Source organism: Grus americana, chromosome Z (genome assembly GCF_028858705.1).
Source record: "Grus americana isolate bGruAme1 chromosome Z, bGruAme1.mat, whole genome shotgun sequence".
Taxonomy (NCBI): Eukaryota; Metazoa; Chordata; class Aves; order Gruiformes; family Gruidae; genus Grus; species Grus americana.
Genome location: NC_072891.1, coordinates 24,514,824 through 24,537,029, shown reverse-complemented (window position 1 = coordinate 24,537,029; position 22,206 = coordinate 24,514,824). Strand labels below are relative to the sequence as shown.

The 22,206-nt window shown below is 35.8% G+C and overlaps 1 protein-coding gene across 2 annotated transcripts in view; it reads right to left on the bottom strand.

Annotated features, from left to right (window-relative positions):
- Window positions 1-615: 615 nt before the first annotated feature.
- Window positions 616-22,206, bottom strand: part of NLN (neurolysin) — a 40,030-nt gene continuing 18,439 nt past the window's right edge. For both annotated transcript variants that reach the window (XM_054810188.1, XM_054810189.1), the window contains exons 4-13: window positions 18,641-18,748; window positions 17,042-17,144; window positions 16,204-16,364; window positions 14,648-14,783; window positions 12,043-12,409; window positions 9,814-10,015; window positions 6,591-6,777; window positions 5,133-5,261; window positions 4,521-4,657; window positions 616-1,138 (exon numbers count right to left, since the gene is read on the bottom strand). In XM_054810188.1, coding sequence (XP_054666163.1) covers window positions 1,004-1,138; window positions 4,521-4,657; window positions 5,133-5,261; window positions 6,591-6,777; window positions 9,814-10,015; window positions 12,043-12,409; window positions 14,648-14,783; window positions 16,204-16,364; window positions 17,042-17,144; window positions 18,641-18,748 — 1,665 coding nt within the window. In that variant the 3' untranslated portion in view covers window positions 616-1,003. The remainder of the gene's footprint in view (window positions 1,139-4,520; window positions 4,658-5,132; window positions 5,262-6,590; window positions 6,778-9,813; window positions 10,016-12,042; window positions 12,410-14,647; window positions 14,784-16,203; window positions 16,365-17,041; window positions 17,145-18,640; window positions 18,749-22,206) is intronic.

Sequence of the window (22,206 nt, the reverse complement as noted above, 5' to 3'; positions counted from 1 at the left end):
GGTGTAGAGTTGACTTGTAAGAGTCATTTTTTCCTGATTCCTTGATTACTTTCACACTCCCATAGCTGAGATAATTAAGTTTATGAAACTTTTTCTGTAGCGCCCATGCATGCCACACTGGAAAGGAATAGGAAAATTTTGGATTGACTTTTACCATTCCCACTGGGAACATAGTTTTCCTTCCAATGTATCTCAAAATACATCACAAACCAACTGAAACCATTATAGTTGCTCGAGTATAACTTTTCAGTGCCAATGTTGATCTAATTTGGAAAACAAAGACCTGATTTTTGATCATCAACAAAAAAGAAAAAGTGGTGGAAGAACTGCCAAGGTCATAGATTTTGGTTGTTTTTCCTCAATGAAGGGAAGAAAATGGTAGGTTTTTTTGCTTTTTAGTTATACTGTGTAAGTTTATAAATGATGCAAGAATTTAACATGCATCAGAATGAAGTCTAAAAGTATCACACAAGTATCTCTGCTGTAAAGCTGTCTGGGGCAGGTTCTCAGACTTGAAATTTGTCAAGGAAGCTAGACTGAACCCAAACCATGATGAAATCAAGCACACTTCTCCAAAGACATTTGTGAGCAATCAATACAACAGAAGAATACACAACAAGAATGAATCTGTTTCTTTTATTGCTGGTAGTGCCCTTTTTTTCCCCTCCAGTTTTAAAATTCGTTCACAACACGTAGTTTAAGTGCATCTATTAAAAGACAAACGTGGCATAACTCCCCATACTGATTAGTATTATTTCATAACAATTCGAAAAAGTTCCCATCCAAATTCCTCAGCTTCTGCACATCTCAGAATTTTTTCCCTGATGTGTTGAATTTTTTAGTCCTATGCAATTTAAAAAAAATCAAATTTCTATTTATACAATTAAAAAATTCATCAGAGAGTGACCCTATTTCCCTAGAGTGATACATAGTTAAGATGCGAAATACACTGACATTTCCAGCTCATTCCATACTTATATGCCGTTACAAAGGAACCATAATTTTACTGAACACATAATCCCTTACTCAATAGGAAAGCTCTCTTGCTTGGTTTACGCTCCAAGAAATTTTGTAGCATATCCATCCCATCCAAAGATCCTCCAGGTTTCAAAATGAGGTTTCTGTATTTCATACCAGCCTGATTAAAAGGTAAAGCAGAATTTTAGTATTTCTTATCTTGCAAACTGCTGCTTTTCTGTATTTGTTGCATATTTAAAAATCTACGCATGACTAAACACCCTCCCTCCTTCCAGATTTTCTTAATACCAAATCAGGATACACCACAAGTATAATTTATACCTGCTGGAAGAACTCAAGAGAGAAGCAATTTAATCTATTCTCAAAGTCGTCTTTTTTCTTTTGGTTTTACACTGTTTTGGAAGTTACAATCACAACTCATCCGGAAGACATTCTATAAAGCATAACACACACACAATCTCCACACAATCTTCAGTGATGGATTATTCCCATGACTGACTGGCAGGAAAAGGGAACCTAACATCCATTCTCTTAGTTGATGATTTCCCTTTCTTTAATCTCTGTTTGGAGAACAGAGATGAGAGTTTAGAGATAGATAGATAGATACAGCATTGAGGAATGACATGGCACATACACACATATTATATGCATAGTAGTATATATAATATATACAAACACATTTAACTCTGCCATTAAAGTATCTTATAGTAATGGAAATTTAACTCAGGTTTTATTTTCAGGAAGAAAACATTATTACTTCAGAAGGAATGGATTCCATTAAAAAGACTGAACCAAGCTTCTGAGACAATAGTAAGTAATGAGGGCTTTATTAATAAGAGGTCATATTTTAAAGAACATATCTGGAGAATTTTGGGCTTCTGAGACATGACTATCAATGAGAAAATATTATTTTACATGCAGAGGTCTCAGATGCTTCTGATATTGAAGAAAACAATGTTCTTCCTTTTAGTCACTGTATATACACATATATACTTCCCACACACGTCAAAGCTATGAGAGTACAGGACTACACCGCTTCCTGATAGCTGTACTGCAAAAACAAGCATAGGTCTTTTTAACCGATGGACTTCCATGACTTAACTGCATTATCAATCACATTGTCTGAATTAACAGCTGGAAAAAAACTAACATGCAAAAATAATCATAATGCACTGAAGCATTGCTTATACTTCATTATTTGTGTTAGTTTCCTGAACATTAGCAGCAAATGAAGATACTGTTCCTTGTAGTTTAAAAGTGTTAGTTGAGTAGACTTGAGTCTTTGCTGTTGTCTCTCCAGAGCCAGCACATTGCTCAGTTCTAGGGAGACCAGAAGTTATTTCAGACGATGTGCAGGAATTGAGGAGTGTTATGACCAATAAAGTTAAAGTTTAGCGTTTGCTGAAGAATTTTTATAAATATAGGCTCTGGAACTAGTTTCTATAACTGTTGCTCAAAACAGGAAGAGAGGTTTTATTCTAACAGGAAGAGGTAAGCCAAATTTCTAAAAGCCCTAGTCATAATACCATAGCCTTTTTCCTTTCCTGCTGTTCTGAAGACTATTCTAAATCTAGATATAATAAAATATGAGTAACTACAAAAATCATACTGGTATCTATTATTTGTTTATAAAAGATTGTTTGTCCCATCCTGTGAAACTCTAATAGACTTACATGGAATGCAAAGAAGGAAAACAAGCTGAAGGAGAACCGATTTGTGAAGGTGGCATTGCTCTGAAGAGGGAGGAAAAATCTCTACAAAATTACCCCTGAAGTAGTATCAGCATTCAAGCAAAGTGTGTGTGCGCACACATATGCTAGAGTGAGTGACACACACACAAATAATAACTTTTCCTCCTCACTTCTTAGCCTGGGTAGCAGGCTTCAAATTCAAAGAGGCACTAGCTGCCTTTTAGCTGAACTGTAGCAAATATTCACTCCTAGCATAAATAAACTATTCTCAAAGCCTCCCATACACAGACAAAGGAAACAAAGATCCTCACAAAAAAATCAGAATAGAAGGTATTTTCATCCCTCAGGAGTAGTACAGGTCACAAAGAAATTCTGCCAAGCTATAGCTTAGGATTTTGACTATATAGTCACTCAGCAAAGAGTTTTCAGAGTAGGGAGTAAATCTAACAGAAGAAAAAAGGTCTGGGAGATCTTTTCAGAACAGGGAACTGACACAAAGTCCCACAAGTCTGGCACCAACACCCTTATCCATCTCTCCAAACTGCAAACAGTTAAAAAACCCCCAGCAAGTCTCACCCCTACCTAAACGCCATTTTTAAGATCCATATGAACAGCATTTTATTAAAGTTACTTTATTCTTTTATTTAACTTGCCATTTCTTCTCTCCTGCTCTTATTGATGAGTGACAACTTTCCCACTGAATAAGCAGGAGTGCTTATTCTCACATGTACCTGTCATGAATCCCTAGCACTTCAAAATCAATCTTGACCTCCAAACCTTTTGTCACCTCTCTTCTCAAACTATTCAGCTTGCTGCTTTTCTTTATAAAATCCCTTTTGGGTTTTATTGGCCTAACCACTGTCTCAGTTTTCTGGCCCCTATCCTATCTCCTCTTTGGACTCCTCTCTTCGTCCAGGTCAAAGTCTCATCTTTTTTTTCTTTCTCCACCCTCTAGAGGGAGGGACAGTTCTAGAAGTTCTGGTTGCTGTGATAATGAAAAGGAAGAATGAGGGCAAATTCCGGGAGAGGAACAAGAAAGTCAAGCACTTTCTAGTCTCTCCTTTACTTGTCTCTTGCATACATTTACTGAAGGGAAGTACTAGTGCTGGCTGCTGAATCCAGAAGACAGACAGATAAAAGGATCAGGAAAACTGAAAGGTTTTTCCCATGATAGAACTACAGCGTCTCAACTCACAAGTCTAATACTATAATCTCTGAAAAATAAAAAAAGGTTGCCAGAGTTGGCGGGACTATTAACCACATCACTAACTATCCTTTCTGTCTGCTGGAGGCAGAAGAGGCTGGAAAATTACACAAGGGAAAAAAAACCCCAGTAAATCTAGAACAGGTCACCGATTTGAACTTCAAAAGCCACTTGGGAGAAAAACTAAAGAGAAAAAATTTGTGAGTTATACTGTGCTGTGAAAGATCAAAATAAATTCAGTTTTCTACATAATAACTACATAAAAGTACCACACACTTGAGGTGCTATTAATGGAAATAGAGTACCATTATCATACAGCTTTCATAGCAGAAGAATATGCTCTTGCAATGGAGGAATATAGTTTTTCAGTCTAAAATTAGAGGAAGACATTAGTCAATGCAACACAATGTCTTAAAAGTGTCATAACATAATATTAAATATATGACTATAAGAATTGTATTAAACCCCCCAAAATTTAAGGTGATTTTCTAAACTAATTGTTATTTATACACCTTTTTGTTGTTGATCTGAACTTGACAGGTACAGACATACTTGAGATGTTATACCTATGGATCATGATTGTAATAAATGTGGTTTAAGAGACAAAGTGCAACAAAAGTCTTTAGTAAAAAGTGTTTATCACCTACCTTTGGATTCATTATTCCTTCTTGCTTAAAGCAGCTATAAAAGATGTCCATGGAAAACACTTCACTCCACAGGTATCCATAGTACTGACCATCATAACCACCTGCCAGATGTCCAAAAGTAGCTGGCATGTTTGTTCCTTGAAAAGTAGATTAACATGAATTTATTTAAATCAAATGCAGTTATTTGATGTATACAGTACTTCAAGAATAAATTAATAAGGAATTTGTATCAACTACTTTGAAACTTCAAACATAAAGGGTCTGAGTATGCCTCTAAAAGTATGGGTCATATTCTGTTGACTACAAAGGAAACTGTTTCCCACTTTAGGCTATTTGCACACCCAACACAGATGTAACAGAACATCTAAAGTGGTATTCACGTCACTCTAAAATGTAACCTGCAAAAGGTTAAGTTTTATATTTACCTTCATCTTCCTTCAGAAGAGACCATTAAGATCACCCCAAGTTTCCAAGTAATTATTTCAGCTTCATAAAGTACATTATTTTATAGACAACAACTCGGATTTTTTGTAGGCCAAGCATTATTGGGAAAGAAAGTCATGTTTAATCAACCATTTGGACATGCTATATAAAAGCTTCATACTGACATACCCGGGGTGGCAGGAATTCCTAGAGTCTCCATACAGTACTTGGCATATTCATCTGCTGGGTCAACTGATGGCTTTGTATGCAGTGCCTGGTCAACTTTGCTCAAAACAATCTGACGGAGAGTTAAAAGGCCTAAGTGGGTAAGAACATTTAATTAACTATCATCAAAGTAGCTGGAGCTTCTTTAGCACATTTTATTCAAAGATCTCAACATGCATCCTAAATTATTAGAATTTTAACTAGGGAAAAAACTTGGAGTTATGTCATTCCATTTGAATTCCTTCAGTTACAAAAGTTGAGAGGCATATTTTTAATAAAGGAATTGTCATTATAAGCTACATCTTTTCAAATGTTATTTTCATCACAGAACAAGACCAAAATAAGGCAGATATTTTAAAAGCAAATTTAATATTTAAAATTAAGTTTTCAGCTGTTTTCACTTCCAGTATACAATTTCATTCAGGGCTTGCACAGACGACAGTAAGTATACCTACCTTAAGACACTCCAAAGAACAGCAAGAACTGCTGCTGCAGCTGCTGTAGGCTTTCTTGAAAAAGCTATAAGATATGAACCTTTACTCAGAAAAAATGCTTATGTACCTACAATGCCTGTACAAGACAGAAGGACAGGAACTTCTTGTTCAAGATAGGGAAGCAGTATGAAATAAACAGCAGCGGCTTAATGACAAATTGTACCATAAATGGGTAAGGCTATGATATTGGGGGGAGTTCTGATTACGGGGACAGAGGGGTGAGAGTGACAGAATAACAGTGAAATGATAGGCAATGACATGAGATTACAGTCTCGGTTTGGAGACGGATGAAGGGTGGAAGGAGAAGAGAATTGGGACCATAGTTTGGGAAGACAGTATATCTACTGGGAAGGTAGAGAACATGGATTTAAGGATCTGGATTGAGAAGTTAAGACGCTGTTTGAGCAGTGCAGGACTACAACGCTTCTGTCTGGGATGTGCTATGTATGTTCAGTAAGTTTGCAAACAACTTTAATGTTTGTCAAGTGTCATGTGCAAATCAAATGTAGATGATACATGTAGAAAATGTGATACTGTATCCATGCACAGTGCCTGCCCTGGGCTACCAGAAAAAAAAAACAAACAAAAAACCAACAGAAAACCCAGGACCTTCCTCCTCACCCCCAATTTTAAATGAGCAAAGTTGGTAGGTAAAAAAGTCACATGGAGAGGAATGTAGAGTCCTGTGTGTAGCCAGAAAAAATCAGAGCTGCTACTGTTCCTGCCAATAGTGGTCTCTGATATCATAGCCTTTACTAATGGTGGTACCCATGCAGATAAACCCAGAAAGACAGTGATGAGTGTACTCACAAAAGAAATGCCATGGGCTTATTATATTTGTCTTTAATGTGTCCCACCAATTTTTTTAATGATATGTTTTCATACATACACTGGGTGGAGAGAGGGGAGTATTAGCCAGTATTATTACCTGTATTAGCCAGTCTAGAGGCAGCAAGTTTCTCAAGGAGAGTGTCTGCAACATGGCTCTCATCTTTATAATGTCTTGACATTTGCTGTAGTGGTTCTTTTTCCCACACCCAGTTCTCAAACATTTGTGATGGAACCTCTACAAAGTCTGTTTCCACATTAGTTCCACTAAACCTAGCAAAATCAGTCTAAAAGGAAAAGCCACTGTATTAAATGAAAATAGAAGCCAGGATTTCTAGCAGAATATAAACTTTCAGATGCCAAAATTTCAGTGTTAATCACAGTAAAAGGAATCATTTGAACAGGTCAATAATAACAACAACAATAAAAAAAATTAATTTTAAAGAAAGGAGGGCAAAAATTCAGATATAAGACTATTACCAAGCAACAAAATAGATTACTCAGTAGTTATTTACTGCATTCTCTACTGGTATGAAACAGTACTACATTTTTCTTATTATTGATTTTTACCTTTTAGGTTATGACAGCAATATGAATGTTTCCGTGTTGTCTTATGACAATGATATAATTTGTAAATTGTTTTAAAATTTTGTTATATTACCCCAAAGTAAAGTAATAAACACCAATTATACACTTATAAAATTGTTTATTGTATTACGGTCAACTGCATGGATTCAAAGTTTTTACTTGACCAACTTATCCTATTAAGCTTTGTCCTAACTGTCTTCATTCATAAGGCTTAACATATAGCACAATTTCTTGGGCCAGTAATACATGGTCTGAAAGAAATTAATCCTAGCAAGTTTATTCATGAAAGGTCTCCAAATCTGACACTCAATCATACATAGAAGAATCTTCCTTCTGAAAGCCAAGCATATTAGAGCTTTTTATTTTTTATTTTAGTATTGTCAATCACTTCATGTTTAAAAAGCCCCTCTAGATAATAATTTTGAAGAAAAGTTTTGTACCGTTAAAAATCTTCATTAAAATATATTCCAAATCCAAAATGTTTCTAAAAAGAAATTATCACTTTTGAAAGACAGTTGTTCGAATGCCAACAGAATTTATTTGGTATCACTCCACACCTGTCTTGTAATAAGTGCCTCCTCTGGCCAACCCAATTTTATTGCTCTTTCCTTCTCAGCAACATCCTAACAAAACATTTCAAGTGCTAAAATAAAAAGAGAATTCTCAGTTTCCCAAATGTCCTCTCTAAGAGCTGTAGATATTCTTAGGTTCCATCATCCATCGGGGAATGGATGCCCACAGGAGTACTGGCTTTTGAACTTGCTTTCTTGCAGGGTTAAAAAAACCCACCCAACAAAAAACATGTGTAATATAGGACATACATTGAACTGACAGCTATGTCACATGCATGTATCTTCCTCTCATATCTTCAGAAGAACAGCAGAAAAGGACAAACACATTTGCTTTCATTTACACTTGTGGGTTATTCAAATCCATATTTGTAACAGGCTAGTCTACCAGCTGAATAGCAGATATGAAGAAAAGCTGGAAAGAAATGGTGATAGAAGTGGCTAGAGCAAAAGGCAAGAGATGTACAAGCATTCGTTGGCCTCCAAATATCCTCATTTACCCATACACAAGTGCACCACGCTAACAAAAAATATTAAGACATTTGGTTCAGGTACTCAAATAGCTATCCTTCCCTAATGGCATGAACAGATCCCCTCCCTGCCCTGATATCTCACTTTCCAGCATATCCCCAGTACATTATAAGCAGCATCAGTCTCCAAAAGCTGATCTTTACCAGAAGCTCACAGATTCCCACCCCATCTAATCCCTCCATACCCTTTAAATGTCAAGTTTTAACATACTTAAACAAATCATTGTATGAAACAAGATAGTGTTGTGCTTGCACAAATCCCAAAGGATGTTCTTATGTAGGACTAACAAGTTATTTGCAGGTGTGCAAATAACAATTTACATAAATTAGAAGACCAGTGAGCACAGCAGCTATGCATGTAGAAACCACCTCAGCGGTGGCAGAGACAACTGGAAAGCAGGCCTCCCTGACTGTGTGCAATTCTGCAGCAAGTACAGTATATAAGCATTGGAACTGTTGGCTTGGGCTGCCCAGAAGGGGCTCTACAACACTCAGCCACATCCTCATTGGTTATCAAAATGTTGCAGTCAGCTTTCTACCAATGCTGAATGTGTCCAATTTATAAATATCTTCTAGGTGGTTTAAAAGAACAAACAGGTTTTATATCTATTTCTGAGCTCAGAACACTTGTCTTAGGGTGAAGATGATCAAGCAATCATTATATTTCTACCTTCAACATGATGCAAAAATATCTGTGCAAGCCTAGCTACTTGTTCTGAAGTTTGCTTGAATGTCATTTGTTTAATTCTGGATTTCTACGACTTTGTTTCTTTATTCTGCAGTCCCAGTCTCTAGGATCAAGGTCAAAATTAAAATCTATTGTGTGTGATATTTCTCTGATTTTATTATTTGGTACTTATTTATAAAGAAGATGAAAGCAGTGCTACATAAAATCTGGAACTGTAGATAAATATGCAATTTTTTTTGTGAATGAATACTGAGACTTGTCTCTGAAACGCAAAATTTTCATTAGGCCAATAATAAATCCATCATCTGGTAGAATCAATTTTACATGTAAGTGAAAATGAATTCAGCAATTTTATAACTTTATTGACATCTTGATGCAAAATCTGAAGACTAGCTTCAGTTCTTTCTGGTCACTGTGAGAACCCTGACTGTCAGATAGGGGAGCAGAAAATACAACAGCTCAGGCAAGACCTGTTTCATGCTTTTGATGCCAGGAATGATAGCTCTCAAGAGCACTAAATGCCAAAATGCTGCAGGTGATCTGGATTCACACATCATTTGCATTCCTAGGTACAGCAACTGTTTTTTGCTTCTAATATCTAGCATGCTAGATTATTACTAGAAGTAATAAAAAGCTCTCTGACAGCTGTAACAGAAGCCACCACTGAGTACCTCCTTTACTTTACACATGGATCTATTCCCTTGTTGCATGTATCTGCATGGTGCAAATGCAAAAGTATATGTTCCTATGAAAATGTTTTTCATAAGAAGGTGTATTCATTGCTGTAGTTTTAAATAAAAATTAAAACAAAAAACCCTTGCCCAGCTTACCACTTTGAAAAATAACCAAAAAACTGCATATGTGCTTTACTAAAATTATAAACCACCAAACCAGACTTTGAGACAGTGTGGAAAGTAAGTCATACACTGGAATTGAAACATCACTAACCTGTGCACATATCTGATGCATTACATGACCAAATTCATGGAAATAAGTCTTTACTTCATCATGTCGCAGCAATGATGGGCGATCCAATGCTGGTTTTGTGAAGTTGGTTACCAGAGCAGCTACAGACATCATCCTGCTGCCATCAGAGATAAGACAGCCGGGTTGGAGACCAAAGCATGCTGCATGCCCATACTTTCCCTCTCTGTATAAGAAAATATATAAGATACTATCTTCAAATCACAAGCCTGCTCACCAGAATGGCGAAGCCTATTCAAGAACAGGGATAATCAGTCAGTGTCTCTTTAATGCTTTACACAAAGAAAGTACATCTTTTCATGACTTCTAAGATTAAGATCCTGTTAAGAGCATAAGGGGGAAAAAAATCCAGTACTTAAATCACATCATTTTAAGATTCACAGCAGCATTTACAAGAATCTGTTTTTTACTCAAATACTGAAAGTATATATACTTCAGATGTCAATTCTATTTTAAGCTGCTACTGTAGCAGGAAGGATTAAGTTCTGTCCTCTGAAGCAGTATTTTTTCTTTCCTTACAGGAGACAAAAGAATACACTTTACAGCATTTTCAGTGTGATCCAAAAGTTTAAAGAAAAATTATTTTGAAATTTTTGCCCTAAACCCTAGTAGTTAACTGTCTAGTTAAGTCAGAAGAGTCTTATGAACAAATAGCTTCAGCAATTCACATGATATGTTGTATGGGGTCTGGCTGAGATGGAGTTAATTCTCCCCACAGCAGCCCTCATGGTGCTGTACTGTGTATTGGTAGCTAGCAAACTATTGATAACACACCAGTGTTTTGGCTGCTACTGAGCAGTGCCAGCACACATCAAGGCTGTCTTTCCAACATTTCTTTCCCCCCTGCAGCAGCAGGCTGGGGGTGGGCAAGATCTTGGGAGGGGACACAGCCAGGACAGCTGACCCAAATTGACCAAAGGGATAGTCCATACCATACGACATCGCAATAAGAAACTGAGAGACAGCGGGAGGAACAGGGCGGGGGCATTCATTGTTTTGGGTTTTGTTGTTTGTTTGTTTGGGGTTTTTTTACACTGTTTGTCTTCCAGAGTAAGCGGTATGCATATACTGAAGCGCTACTTCCCAGGAAGTGGCCAGACATCGCCTGCTGATGGGAAGTAGAGAATAATCTTTTGCTTTTTGCTTTGCTTCTGCGTGCAGCTTTTTGCTTTGCTTCTGCGTGCAGCTTTTTGCTTTAGCTACATTAAACTGCCTTTATCTCGACCCATGAGTCTGGGGTTGTTTTTCCATCTTCCTTTCTCCCCTCCCTGCCTTGCTGAGGAGGGGAGTGATAGAGCGGCTCTGGTGGGCACCTGACCCCCAGCCAGGGTCAACCCAACACATATGTAAAAGGGGGGAGCAGGCAAACAGGTGAAGAAGATAACATGTGCCTATCTTAAAAAGAACAATTTATGTACTATTGTATCAACTACCTGATTTTCTCAACCCTTAAATCAATTTATATTAAAAAATGGTATCAGCCAATTTATAAATTGCTAAAGAATAATTAAAAAAAACCCCAACAAACCAGTGAGAAACAGTCAAAAAGGACTAACTAAGAATAAATCCTGTAAATAAATCAGTCTAGTCTCCTAATCTCTGAAGGACACAGATGATGCTGTAAATAGCTACAAAGAGAGTTGGAGAGCTACAGAGATCAACCTGGAAGTACATTTCAAAGTGTGCTCAACAGGAATCTATTCTTGGTCTTGATCTATTTGATATTTTCTTTAGCAGTCTGGACAACAAGGTACAAAATGCACACATAAAGTGTAAAAAGGAACTGGGACAAACGAGGAGCACTGGGCAGATAGGAATGTAATTGATCTGAACAGACTGGAGTAACAGTTTGACATAAATGAAAAGTAAAACACAGTATTACAGTTAGGAAGGAGAAAAGTTCATAGAGGCAAAAAATTATGGATAACTAACTAGGCAGCAAAACTACAGAAAACGAACAAAGTAGTAATGCTTCATAAACCAACGTAAACAAGAAACACAGTAATACAGGGAAGAAAAAAAAAAGTGTAAACAATCTGAAAACAGTCCAGAGGACAACTTAATGAACACAGCAATGGTCTTGTCAGTGGCCCAAATATTTACTTCCATATGCATTTAATTTCAACCACATCAGCAACCCACTAAAACCAACTCCATTTTAAACACATAAGTAAAACACTAAGTCATAATTACCTGGGGTAAAGGTCCAAATAGAACTGCCCTAACGTTTCTCCTGTTGAATTATCCTTTACTGTATAAAGAGTAACGCTGTTGTGCCAAACATGAGCACTTTCTACTTGCTCAAATACAAGTCCCAGCAGTTTCTGGTAAATATTCAGTAAGCCTTCTGTAACAGCCTCAATTGGAAAGTATTCCTTCAGCTTTTCTTGATCTATGGAGTACTTCAGCTCTTCTGTTTTGTTCATATAATAATGAAGATCCCATGCATTGATTCTTCCATCATAATCAAAGTTTCTTTCTTTACACTCCTTTTTCTTCAAGTCTAGAATGAATTCCCTTTCTTCCTCAACCAATGGCTTTAACTTCTTACTCAAATCATCTGAAACAAAGATTGCTTTGGAATCAACTTCTGTGTTCCTTACTATAACATGTATTCCTACAAAACACACACATAACTTTAAGCACATCCCCCAAGAGTGGATGCTAGAGTTTTACATTTGTTGACTAACAGCAAGCAAACTGCCTGCTTTCTTGTCTTAATGACTTTTAATTGCAGGCATGCTAGGAATAATACAGGAGTCCACATAGGCCTAGCAGTACTGTAAAGGGTGTTGGTAAATTTAGGCTTTTTCAGACACATCAGAAATGGAAAATAACACTAGACACTTTTGCTTGAAACCTTTGATTTTACCTCATGTAATCTCAGTTCTCTTGATGTGTTTCTGCAGAAACAGCCTAAGACTCCAACTACTATTAGTTACTGGAAGACTGTAAAATTCAAACGCTACTTTTTTTTCTCCAAGATTTTTCAAAACAGATCATGACCTACTTCTAGCTAAAGTCCTATAAAAGAACAAGAGACTAACGAGTTCTTGCCTATACGATGGCTAGCTTCTAGACTACCAAAGCCACTGCACATTAATCTCTATAATCTCAATTTTTTTCCAATACAGCTTTTCTTGGACAAGAAAGGGTCATAGCACTTTGAATCCAATATTTTGAATATAAAATATTTAAGCTTACTGAAACTCTCATAAAGTACATACTGTACTTATTCTCTCGAAAGTATTTCTGGACTACCAAACATTTTTTCCTTCCTTAAGAATTCAGGTTAATGTTCACTATTGTTATCCAGAGTGTAAAATTCAGGAATTGCCACTCCAGTTTCTAGGTAGGCTGTAAAACACTATATGCATTTACATGACTGAAATACTGTTTGCAGCTCGTATTATGCTAAATTCAGAATATGTCAGAGGACAGAATGCTTTTCTTCCTAGCCTTAAGATCAGCTTATGAGCATTGATTTAAAACATGAATATCTATGAACAAAGCAGAGCAACTCATACTGTCATGCTTGTAGCTGAGGATATATCTAAAGAACTAAATTAAAGCTGACAATTAATTTGATGAACATTCTCCCTATATGGGAATTACCATGAAACATGATATTTATGAAAAGTATATGATCTCATACTGTAAAAAGGTAAACTCACAACAATAACTGCTAAATTATGAGATGTGTCACCTTGAAAAAAAATCAGTATTATATAAGCCCATTTAGAATTACAAAAATATTATGGATAGAAAGGAGTCCAAACCATGTTAAGTACACTTTAAAAAATCAGGTAATTCTAACATTTAATTATAAATAAAAATTAAGTGTAAGTTCATTGACAAATATAGGGATAATTGGTATTGCCACATAGGGAGCTGAGCTTACACCGTAACAGGAGAAATACGACAGAATTACAAGTGAAGGAAGAGGTGCATTTGAGCCTTTTTATTGATATTTAAACACAAAAAACCACTACCACCAGACTTTATTGCTGTACTGAATTATTTTGGGGGGTTTAGTTATATGATATATCAATATACAATCCTAAGTGTTGTTAGGAGACATTAATAAAGGAATTAATACTATCCTGTGGAAGTACATAATTTCAGAAAGTAGAGGTTAACTCTATACACAAGAGTGGGCCCACTGAGGTCAACAGGATGACTATAAATTTGTAAACTGCTCAGTTTAAAATTTTCTAGATAGCTTTGTTTTTAGAGCAAATTCCATTAGAGGGCTTTTGAATTCAAAAATTAATCTATCATTCCAGATTTAATTTTTTAATTCAGCTCACAGAAATTGCATCATCACATACTGCAATCTTTCATTGCAGTTGTATCACAAAAAGACACTAAGGCTAGAGACGCACAAAAAAAATAAATGTGGCTAACCTAAGGGAATGAAGAGACACAACTGTGACGCAGCCTCTTGAACTGATAAAATTGCTTAGGCTGCACGTTACTCTGGTTCTAAATTACGATAACTGCATTTTGGGGCAGAGAAAGACATAACTGCTTGCCTGTATTAGGTGCCACAAAGCAGTTATTTTCAGATTTTTGTCTTGTGCTTCCCTGTTTACGAGCAATTGCATTTGTACAGCTACAGTCCAAAAAAAAAAAAAAAAAAAAAGAAAAAAGTATGCCAGAACAGACACAACAGAGAGTTCCTCTTCTATCTAAACGGACACTGTGACCCAATTACGTATTTAAATTTATCTTGGCTGAGGAGTCATGTTGCCATACCAATTATAAAATTATATATTGTTTATAAATAAGAACAAACCTAAGAAGGCTGTTACATTATCTGTGCTCTTTGCAGTGTTTACCTCCAGGACAAAGTTTGCATGTGTATTATAACCAAGAAGCTCTGCTACTTTTGCCCTTAGTGGAAGCAACTGCTGAAGAATTTTTGTGTTCTCCTAAAAAAGAAAGGAGGCAAATTTGTAAAGTGAAACCAGAAAACGCGTGTTATAGAAACAATTATCTGAATAATATCTGTAAGTATAAGAAACAGTAAACATTTTAAATGAAACATTGTAAGCATTCTATAAATATAGAATAATGTAAGATTAGCTAGATTCTTGTAATTTTTTTGTCACAGCATTTGATTCCAGGTAGCTAGTTTTCTAGTCAGTATGAGTCATTACTCTCCCTATTATAGTTTACCTGTTTTAATTAATCAAAAGATACACTATTTTCTTTTATGATAGTAACAAATCTTGGGCTGTTGCAAAGAGTTTATTTCCTTTATCAATCATTTAAATGTGAAAGATAACAGGGAAATGGCTGACAGCAGGCTTAATTGCTTGTTAATGATGAAGATAGACTGCAAAGCTACTGTGCCAACATTCAAAGCTTGTTTGCAAATTTCCCTCTTTTGCCACTCTGATGATGGCAGTCAGAGAAAGAAATCTGAAACACAAAAACCCCAGACCCTGAAGTAAATGTGGTGGAGGATCCTTGAGAAACTGAAAAATGTAACTGTGTTAACCTTCAGTTCTTGAAAAGTGAGATTTCTCAGGAAAAAGCCTTTTTTTCAAGCACTGGGTTCAAAGATTGGCCCACAGTTTTAACAGCAAATCCCTTTACGTGTGCTGACTTGCTGAGTGTTCAGTTCTTGGTGCCATTTTATCTTCTGTACTCTTCACTTTTCCCAGCACTTCAAGCACAAAAGCTCAACTCTGCCATTGTCTTCTAATGAATGATTGGTACAATTGCCTGAATAACACTTCTATCCTTTCTGTCCTTTTCATTATTTTTGTACCTATCTGCCTGGTCTCATCAGTACCAAATAAATTATTTGTGAAATGATTTCCTCTTTTTATAAGGCATGTTTCCAGCTATTTTTCAGACCATTAAATAAAACTTTTATAAAAATTAGGGGGTTTTAAACATCTAATTAAAATTCTCATCAATATGCAATGCATTAATTTCACATTTAATCACCTATATTTCATAATTGAAATGCGTACTTAAATAACCCCTCTCATTCTGAAGAATCCGAAAGTACTACAGAAGCTACAATCAGATATTCTTCTCTGGGAGGAAAGTGCCAGTAAGCAGCTGCAGAACACTGCAGGGAAATTTGGTGAAAGAACAAAATCCTACTCCTATTAACAGCACCACTGAAACTTTAAGATCCGTACACACACAGAGGCGGAACTTCTAAGGTCTTTAGACATCAGAATAAACTAGAGCAAGGAACTGTTAAAGATCACACTGGTAAGCTTTGATTTCATAGTACTCGACAATATATAGAACTCAAATCTAACATTTGAATGTCTAGCTCCGTTTTTCAACTCTGCCATTACCTTGTAAAACAGTCAATACACAACATACCTCTTTGCATCTTGAGTTAAAGGCAGATTCCATTTTCCTCCTGGTTTCCGAAATGCAGCATTTCTTCATGACAGGAAAATAGTGGGGATACTTTAAAGTAATTTTATATTTGTCTTCCTCGGTCTTCTCTAAACTCTTAACAAAGTCATCAGGAAGGCCTTCTATAGAACACAATTTAATAAAGAGTGTTTACCAGAATTACTAATCCCCTCCTCTTTTCGTAAGATTGTTGCATTTGTTTTACTGCAATCTAATTTGACATCAGAAATCTCCACTGAAACATAACCCCTCTCTTTACAACTATTTGGTAAACTTTTTCAAATCATAACCAAGCAAAATAAAAGTTGGAAACACTTGTAAGCAAAAGAGAAATATATGTAAGGCTACCAGATAAAAACCTGAACATGACATAAAAATATCCCTGGTGTTAGTAAAGCACATTTTATGCCATGCCCTTCAGGTTATGAATCCTAAATTCTCTGTCAACATGAAATCTGTAGATCAGTTTAAATGATTGAAGTAACTAAAATATATTTTGGGACAGAAAAGTTTTTCCAGTAATTGCAATGAATATAATACACAGGGGATTGCCTGATGGCAGAGAACTGAGAAAAGAAGTAGAGAAGGCAAACACTTCAGGAAGCACAAATCTATGAAGAAATCATAAACACCTGCAAAGGGTAATTCTAAACTGACTTTGGGGAAAGATTAAAAAGGAAACAGAGAAGATTGGAAAACAGAATTTCACTTGATCTAACCATCATTCACTGGGCCAAAAAAGATTACTCCAGTAAAAATGGAAGGTTGAAGAAATGGAAAGAGCAAGCATACTACTCACCAAGTTCTTCCTTAGAAAATACAAGAAATGTGTTTTCCTCATTTAGGTTTTTGTTAAAGTCTATACACAGCTCACTCAATTTTTTCTTCATTGCCTTTATTTCCTGTATCAGGTATAAACTGAACTTAGTGGAAAAACAAAAATCAAACTTGGCAATTACTATTCTCCACATTAATAGTATTTCACTTTTTCCAGCTGGGCTTTCTAACAGCTGACAGTGAATACCAGCATTGAGAAAGTAACATACTGTGGGTAGCATCATACTTCACTCTCCCTCAGCCTCCCTTTTATCTTTCTTTTGGTCCTGAGCAATAGTATTCCCAATGAACCCTGGGTCAGGGCTATTGCTTAGACAACATTTCAAATGTGTTCTCAACTCAGAGGGGACTGAACACAAAGACATTCTCTGAAGAGCATTATGTGCTAACATTCAATTATTTTCTTGTATTTGAAAAGCCTGAATTACAATTTTAAGTGTAAAATTATCCACTAAAATCAATGAGAATCAAGGGAATAAAAATGCATGTAACCTACTGAAAAACGCTCCTTTGGAATTGTACAGGTATGACAAAAAGAAGAGAATATCCACACAAGACAAGGTCATTTCACAACCTTTTTTAAAATCCTGATATTCACCCATCTGAAACATTTTCTAATATACCTCTTAGCATGTCTCTACCCCTTACTGTCAAGTTCACATAAACACAGTAGTTATCGGTAGAATATACACCAAATACAAAATTTGGCAGAGACTATCATTAGTCAAGTTTTTACTTAAATGTAATTCAACTATTGCCTCCTTACAAAGTATTTCAAAATTCCTTTAGAGGCATCAGCTGCCCTTAAGCAATGAAAATACACATGAAACTGTTCCCATGAATTGAAGAAAGTCGATGAAGAATGATTATTTTCTTCAAAGGGTAAAGTCTATTCAAGAGTCATAAATCGAGATTGTTATATAACATCACTCAGAATTCAAAGAGAATTATGTCAGCATCTCACATGCTGACAAATGTACATCATGATTTTCAGAAGTGACAAGTGCTTTCATATGCTTGAGTAAATCCTCCCTTAATGAAGCTAAACTCAGTGTGGCTTGTGCTCCCTTTAAGCAAGCTACCTCAAGTTTTTATTGTAGTCAAAATCCTAAAATCTTGGACACATTTTACAGCATTGGTTAATCATTGAAATTAAAATACCTGTTAATTAATACATACTTCTGAAGCTTGGACTCATAAATAACATTTTTGAGAGGTCTTTTGGCTAGGAATCTGTGTAATTTACGCATTCTCTGTAATCAGAATATTTAACAAAACTCTTCCAGATAGGCTTCTTTTATTCTGGAAGGCTGAGGTGATGCATACCACCTCTATCCACTGAGTACCATGAGTGTCTAACAGATTAATTTAAAAACTTTAAGGTGATTTAAGTTTAAAGGATGGATCTGGAACTAAGAACAGTTAAGATTAGAGCAGTAATTAAGCAGGTGCAAAAGCACAAAGTTCAAATACATGCTTAGTACAGCTATACAACCATAATTTCATCCCCTCAACAGTTTGCTTATAACCTTTGCTTTATAAATTAATAGTCCATATTTACATTCTGCACTTCTTTAGGAAGATGGAGTCCATTTCTTTTTCCCACTTGAACCGATTTCTCTAGATACCGCTTTGTTTCAGGCTTTACATTTTCAGGATCACAAGTTTGCTGAAATGACAGTATAGAATAATTAAATTTGGTGTAAGAAACATACCAAGCATTAGAAGGGTCTGAACAGAGTTGTTCTTTAGAACACCACCATAATAAAAAAGGAACATCCCAGATTTTAGTGTGAAGGACCTTCCAAAACCAGTTACCTTATGCAACAGTATTCTTACACTGATGTAGCATGGTTTTAAAATAATTTTCTTCTACCAAGTATCTTGGCACATTTACATGTTGTCGTAATGGCAAGCCCTTTTAGTTTATAGTAGAGTGCACTTGGGCTTTTTCTGTAGAGATACCTTTCTTATATACACTTGAAGAAAATCAGTGCTGTAAGGTAACACTATACCTTAAAAGTTAGAGGGATTAAAAAAAAACCCAAAAGATTAGATGTGTCACTGGAGGTTATCAGATGGCATAAAATTTGAGCATATACATCTTCTCTTTCAGAACAAGTCAATCAGTGACAACAAATAGAACAGTATTTCTATGTCTGGTAATGCTATTACAAAGATTCCTGAATGGTCATTTCCTAAAGCAATCAACATTAAGAGACAAGACACTGGTTGTAACAGAACATGGATCCGTCCTGTGAGGGTCTTCCTTCAAATTGACTACAGCGTAACTGTTTTATTTAGAAACTCACCATTTTGTCCTAAATTGAAAATAATGCTGTAAACATTTTATCTTCCCTCATCTAAATGTGAACATGTTAAAAAGGTGTTAACTTATACTCCTTGCTAAAAAGGATATACTCTGTTTAAGTTCACTTTCAAATATGAAGCTGTTAAAATTAGCTCTGCCTTGTCTAAACAACCCTCTCGTCAGCTTACTTACATACAATTAATTCTTGACTAGTACCTCTGAATAGTAAGGACATTGAAACATGCAATGTACAGCTGTGAACTAATGACCTGCCAGTGCAAATTACCTCTCTTCCTTAAACAGAAAAAATAAGAGACAGGAACCTAGTTGTATTCCAAGAGGAAAATAAATAAGAATAAAAACTTTGAAACAGCTATTTTCCCCACTGGAATGTAAAAATAATCCACACAACAACACATAAATAATGTCTACTTCTACCAGTGCCCTGAATATAGGATTAAAAATTAGTGGAGACTAGTTTTTAGAACCATGAAAGGGCTTAGAACAGTTTAGCTTTGTTTTTACTCCACAAAGAGTCACAAGTCCCAGTTGCATTATGCTGCAGTAGGACTGCTAAGCATTAGTACAATCGTGCCTAAAACTCTTATTCATATACCAATAGCCTATATGTAAGAATTTCTAAGTCCAGTGAAAAAAATGACAACAGTCACTTCACTTTGTGATAAACTAACTTTTCTAAAGCAATAGGCAGATTTAACTTAGTTTACCGATACTGTCATATGATGAATATTTTTTCTTTTTAATATTATCTGCTAACAGGTAGTTTTTAAAAGAATCCATAGACTCAGGAAAGGATGATCTAAATACTATAGGTCACCACACAACTAAAGTCAATGATGATTGAGTCACGTGATTACATGGTGTTCCCTTCACCGTGGCTATGATTTTTTGCAGCACTCAGTCATTGCTTTTTTTTGTTTGTTTTTGTATTTAAATAACAGGATGTAGATGGTGCAAAATCTCCTTTTGGGAGGAAAATAAATGATGAAAATCATGCCTTCTGTCCTCTCCAAGTCAAACCTCACATCTCCATCCTCATGTGTGATAAATGCATAAGGCAAGCCACACAAAGTATTTCCCAACACAAAGACAAAAAGAATGCTATTACCTTATTCCCTGCGACACTCAGGCTTCCTGCTCTGCTTCTGGCAAAGAATACTCCCTGAAATTCTGCAGCTTTATGAAGATCTTTATGTTACCAAGCACTACATCTAAGAGTGTCAATGCTGTAATATAGAGTACAAAAATATTTGTAACAATCAGAATTTTCACATATTGTTTTTTTACACTGGACAACCCACAATTCCAGAGTTGTTCTTTTTCCTGACCTAAGACTAGTGTGACAGAAAAAGCAGACTTCAAAATTATAGATGTGAAAAATGCACATACTGTCACTATATTAACATTGATATCGTGCTAATTGGCTGCAAGGCTCAAAAATAGAAAGCCAGACAAAAAAAATTGAGTACTCTAATCTCTATAAAAAGACACTACTTTTATTACAGTAACAGTTAAGGACAGACGATTGTGAAAAGTCTCACGGAGTTATTTAGGCATTGTGAGGGATGTCCCAGCCCCTCCATTGGGCATATGGAACTATCCATGCTCCTGAAAATCTCCTGGGCCCAAAACCAGCAAAGATTTTAGGCAGAAGAAGGGAATTCAGAAACACTAATTTTAAGCCCTTAAAACCAGGAAATATTGGCTGTGATCTAAAGCTAAGAAAGAGAAAGATTCTTCGGGGGAAAAAGAAGAACATTAAGTTAGTGTTCTTCATGCTTCTCTTGATGACTATACATCTCTCCGTACACTTCAAAGAAATCAATGTTAAATAGCTTCTAGTCTTAATATCAGACTTCTTGAAGATTATCTGCATCACAGACAGGCTTAAGATATGGATGATACACATTCAGAAAGACTTGTCAGGTCTTTAAGGATAAGCAAGTGTATAAACGCTCACAGGCATAGGAGCCAAGGGTACTCTGTGGTCATCTCTGAACTTTGGTCTGGTCAGGATGGTCTATGCCGTCCTGTGTTTGATGTACAATTTCCACAACAGAAGTGCTAATTTCAAATATACTACACACATAAAATTTTGGAACTTTCCAGAAGTTTTAGGATGGTTGTAGTTGGTGATTTGATACACCATTTCATACTTGGTTTGGACAACTATGCTATCTTATTCCATGAAGAAATCTTCAGGCAGAATAAGAAACAAAACCTACTTAGAATATCATGAGCAAAAACTGCAACAGCTGTTTACATCTGAGTTTCCTGAAGGCGCGTGGGTGGAGAAGATTGGCAACATTCTTAAGCATGCCTCTGCTAGCCAACATGTGCAGATGTTAGGAGTAATAAAATTTAAAATGATAGTTTCACTACCAAATTAACTTTTATTCCAAGTTTCAGACCCCAAAATAAATATTTTCTAAAGAATAGGATCAGGATCATATTCAACAACATAAATTTATCCAGCATTTTTTTTTCCCTAATGTGTGGGGAAAGGAAAAAGACTAGATTATTTTTAGTTGTTTGTATTTTGGGATTTTTTTTTTTTAATTAAATACAAAAATCTCACACATCTTCCACCATCAACAGTTCTTAAATAAAGCAGAATTTAGGAAGAATACTAAACAGTTTCTAACTTAGAAAAGTTTAGTCCTCACTAAAGGGAGCAAAAACATTCAAGATATCACTGAGATCAAGCAGATTTACTCATCTTTTAGTGGACTGACTGTATTATAAACAACATGGGAGTGTGAGGGCCCTCACCTTATTGCTTTTTAATCCAGCCC